Raw genomic sequence first — 4,559 nt, 5'->3', positions numbered from 1 at the left:
GGTTAATGGCAACTGTGACCCATTAAGCACAGAGAATTTTCCACCACTGGAGCTATTCCAGTATGGTTTTGTTATGCAACAATCTCTACAAGAAAGAATGTAGAAAAACTAGAGGAGACAATTTAGTTAATTTGAGCAGTTGCAATTGAACAGTCAACTGAAATAAGGGTAAAATTAACCTGGATTTTTTTCATAGCACACTTTTTTCCAATACAGTGTAGCTGTTGTTAAGTTGTTATGCAGTAAAGTGTGAAGCATTTGGAGACAAAGATGTCTGGACTTCTATCCTATTTTTGTTACTTTTTATTTTTAAAAAAGCTCTCCAAGGAAGCAGTATAACTTGAAAAAGAAATTCTTTAGTGACAGAATCTTTCTAGGAATCCTTAGAATCACTCTTATCCCATTGGCTGTGGTTGCTTGCCATATTCTCATATTACAGTAGACAGGGAAAGTTTCGAAGTATTTCAGATCCCCAAATATAAGACCATCTGTTTATCCCGTTATGTTAACTTACCAATTAATTTTCAACACTACTCAGTTTGTGTCAGTTCATCCCTACCATTGGTAATATTCATGGGTAGTATTTTATTATTGCCAGCATTATGTTGTAATCATAGAGTGAGTCTTTGTATTGTAGCCTTTGAGGCATCAGTGTCAAGGTCTGCTGCTAATTTAGGTACAAGTTTTCAGTTGGTAGAATATTTCCCCCCTATGTCATAAGAGTTTCAGACATCCAGCAGCTAATTGTCATAAGAGTTTCAGACACATCAGCATCTAACTTAATCAATTTGCTGCAAATAGAATAACTTAGGGCACTCCAACAAAACCTGAAAGTGCAGTGGCTTCAAGTTATTTTAAATTGGCAATATATGCTGTTAGTGGTAGCAAGTCTGTGTGATGTGAGCACTTGGGAACAGCTGGTTTTTGTTTGTAAGTATCTGTTTTCTGAACAGGCCTGTCATTTTAACTTGTAAAGAAGCCAGAACTATTTTAAGCTACATATTCTTAATGCCAATTATAAAACTTAAAGTATACCACACACAGTTTAGGAAAATCTAAAAGCAATTGGGGTTCTTTTTTTAACATCTTAAAAGAAAGGAAATGTGTATTGCAGTTTGGACCGTCTGCTAAAACAAATCTTAGATGGGGCATACATTTCACTGTTCTTGAATGAGCTGTCCCTTTAACTACAACTTTCAGATTTTTTTTTACTGCTGGTACTGTGATAACTTACACTAGAGTTCTTTTCTGTAAGACCTTATCTACAATGCAGTAGTATGCTGCAAGGGAAGTGCAAGCTTTAAAAAGCATGATAGGTAGACTTGAGGACTTCTGTGATTATTTTGTATGGGTTACTGCAGTTGTGCAAGATTTTTTTTCCCCTTTTTAATAATGACTAGTCTTTTGTGCTAATATCTGAGTTACTTGTAGGGTATAATGGTGGTATATCAAGTGTTATTAAATCTAATACTAACATACCTATGTTGGAAACATCTTAAAGGTGACTACTTTGTTTCATAGGGTCAACTAATGCATGTGAAAGAACCTCTTTTTCCTTCTTGCGGCATGAACTTCCTGTGCGGCTGGCAAATATTCTGAAAGAAATTGACCTCCTCCCTAGTCCATTGCTGAGCACTTCTTCAGTACAGCTGGTAAAAAGCTGGTAAGTTACAAACCTTTTGCACCAGGGTTTGTTTTTTAAAGAGACGAGGGCATCAGTTATATTTTAAACTTCAAGGAAAGCAAACTTTATAATACAATGGGAGTATGACCTTGAACGTAACACACGTTGATCAGATTGTGTGAAGAGGTTGTACTAGATGACGCCATTAAGTGCGTCAAGGTAAAGAAACCCAAATTGTAATCCCCTTTGTACACATATTGAGATGCATTGTACTGTCCATTTGACGTATGTAATGCTATCACCCAAATGATACCACACATCCTATACCCAACTTTCTCAGAAAAGCAGTTACAAAAGTAAATCTAGCCTGCATTCAGTCTTGCCACCCAAAATCCAAGGTGTATCAGTGCTTATAACTTCAATGCTTGCAGCAAGGAATTTGAAATATTTTCCTAACGTAACATGCACCAGTAGTCTGTTTGCTCAGTTATTTACTGTTTGAGCTTGTGTTGTTAAAATGTAGAGCCTTATTGAGGAACCTTATCTGTGCAAGAAGCTTTTCTTGCCGTATACTGATAACCTGCTTTATATTTGTACTCTCAATAGGTATGTCCAAAGTCTGATGGAGCTAGTTGAGTTCCGTGAGAAAAAACCAGATAACCACAAAGTTCTATCTGAGTAAGTTGCTCTGTGTTGTATACTCTCAGTATCTTGCTCTGTTCAAATTATCTGCCATCTGTTGTTAAGTCACTTCAACTTTATTCAGTTCTGGACACAGATACTGTTGATTTACGTAGTAATGAGATAGCTTACAAGTATAACTGTAACTGACACCTGATGTTCGGAAATGTGACACATTGAAATAAAACAAGTTGACAATAAATTACAAACTGTCAACCCAACATTAGAATGCTTAATTTTCCTTGACAGAATGAATATTGAGGGGAAGTAAGCAATTTCTGCCCCTCAGTGTTACAGTAGCTCTGTTGAAGTTTTTTGTAGAAGGAGGAGTGTAGGAATTCTGGTTTGTATCCTGTTTTTGCTTCTGTTTAAAGTTAAATGATTATATCTATATAATTGTAAGTTAATTTTGCCATTTTTGGTTTTCTGGCTTCTTTATGTAGGCACATCTGAAGTTATTCTGTCCTTTAAGTTTTATAGATGCTATTGTCAAAGTCCGGAATCGACACCATGATGTTGTACCTACAATGGCACAAGGTGTTCTAGAATACAGAGACTCTTCTAAAATGGACCCATTCACCAATCAAAACATCCAGTACTTCTTGGATCGGTTTTACATGAACCGTATATCTATCCGGATGTTAATAAACCAGCACAGTAAGTTGAGATGTCACACTAATATATATAGCATTAATAAAATAATATGTCATATCAATTCCTGACATCTGTAATTTAAAGGATTAGGTAATAGGTAGGGCCACTGGCAGTTTGAGTAGATAGTACTAAGCATGATGGACCAAAGGTCTAATTTTGTATAAGGCAACCTTGGTATGCTGTAGTAGATACTATAAGGAGTCCAGAGTTGAAATTCCAATTCTGGTTCTGTACAACACTTTATATTAGTGTAATCTACCTCACAGGGTGGTTGTGAAAAATAAAATCAGATGTATGCCCAACCTGGGTGTCTTGGAATAAGGAACATACAGAAATGAGATCAAAAATTGAAGCTGAAAGTTAGATAGGTCTGGTAAATTATGTTAAATAATTTGAAATATCTATTTTTCTTTTCCGCAGCACTTATTTTTGATAATAATAACATTCAGGGCAACCCAAAGCATATTGGATGCATTGACCCTTGCTGTGACGTTGTGGATCTAGTGCACGGTAGGTAATTATATTGTGATCATGTAATTTCATGTCGGTTAACCTGCAGACAGTATGAGCATTTCTTAGTCGATAAAGGTAATATCATGATTTTAGCCCTGCTGTGTATCTTCATACTCTTGTACGAAATAGTAGTTCTGAGTGGGGAGGTGGGCAGCTCAATAAGATCACCACTAATTAGATTGAGGGGAGGGAGACAGAGAAGTGAGAAGGATGACCTACATCTGCAGCAACAGGAGAGCCAAGTCCCACTGCTCTCTCTGTGTGTGTGTGTGTGTGTCCCCAGTCGCCTCTGTGCTCCAGAAGCCAAAGAGTAGGTACTTGATGCACTTGGTGCCGCCCTTCACCGGCATAGTGGCAAGCTGGGCGAGGTGGAGGCTGAGCAGCAAAGGGAATAAACTTGGCCAAGGCATTTTCCTGGCTGTTGCTGGGTGCTGCTCCGGTGGGTCCTTGTGCAATTTGCCGGCATTTCTGTGCCAAGCTCTGCCCAGCGAGCTTGGCCTTTTGCTTGTTTCTTTGCCTGCCTCCCTTCCCAAGCCCCACCCAGGCCTGAAGGCAGCTTCCTTCCTCCGCCCTGCCAAGGCCCCTTCGCTGGTTCGGCAACTTCTACAACTAGGAGCCGGTGTCCCTTTCCCTCCCCTCCTGCTCAGCTGCAGCCAGTCCAGCCCATCTTGCTGGAGCTCATCAGGCAAGGGAGCAAGTGTCTCTTGCTGGCCCTGAGCGCGAGTGTGCCACGCTGTGGTTGGGGGGAGGGCGAGTACGGCACAACCAAGTAAAAAAAGGATCAAGGTGGGGGTAGAGGGCAGGAGGGCCAGGGCAGATTTGAGGTGGGGCATGAGCCCCAAGGAGCTCCACCATGGCTACAGGCCTCGTTCTGATGTACTCATTAAAATAAGCTGTGCACTTATGAGCCAGTGTGTTTCAAAAAGTATAAGAGCTGAAAGTCTCTCAGCGGCAAGAATATTCTGTCCTCACATTGAATACTGGCTTGGAAGTAATCCAATGTCTTGATAATGTGAAATTCTAAATGAGAGTTTATTTAAAACATTTTCCCTTTTAAATTGAATTTCAGATGCTTTCCAGAGTGCCC

General features: G+C 39.5%; 1 protein-coding gene across 1 annotated transcript in view; it reads left to right on the top strand.

The window, feature by feature from the left end:
* Positions 1 to 1,511: 1,511 nt before the first annotated feature.
* LOC107112128 (pyruvate dehydrogenase (acetyl-transferring) kinase isozyme 4, mitochondrial-like) overlaps positions 1,512 to 4,559 on the top strand; it is a gene marked incomplete at its 5' end in the record, with an annotated part of 7,734 nt that continues 4,686 nt past the window's right edge. The window contains 5 exons of the mRNA XM_015413201.1: positions 1,512 to 1,663; positions 2,231 to 2,302; positions 2,778 to 2,962; positions 3,380 to 3,469; positions 4,542 to 4,553. Of these exons, the coding sequence (XP_015268687.1) occupies positions 1,512 to 1,663; positions 2,231 to 2,302; positions 2,778 to 2,962; positions 3,380 to 3,469; positions 4,542 to 4,553 (511 nt within the window). The remainder of the gene's footprint in view (positions 1,664 to 2,230; positions 2,303 to 2,777; positions 2,963 to 3,379; positions 3,470 to 4,541; positions 4,554 to 4,559) is intronic.

This window comes from Gekko japonicus, unplaced genomic scaffold (genome assembly GCF_001447785.1).
Source record: "Gekko japonicus isolate JY-2015 unplaced genomic scaffold, Gekko_japonicus_V1.1 scaffold8092, whole genome shotgun sequence".
In the NCBI taxonomy this organism is placed as follows: Eukaryota; Metazoa; Chordata; class Lepidosauria; order Squamata; family Gekkonidae; genus Gekko; species Gekko japonicus.
The sequence above is the reverse complement of the archived record's forward strand: the minus strand, read 5'-3'. Positions and strand labels throughout refer to the sequence as shown.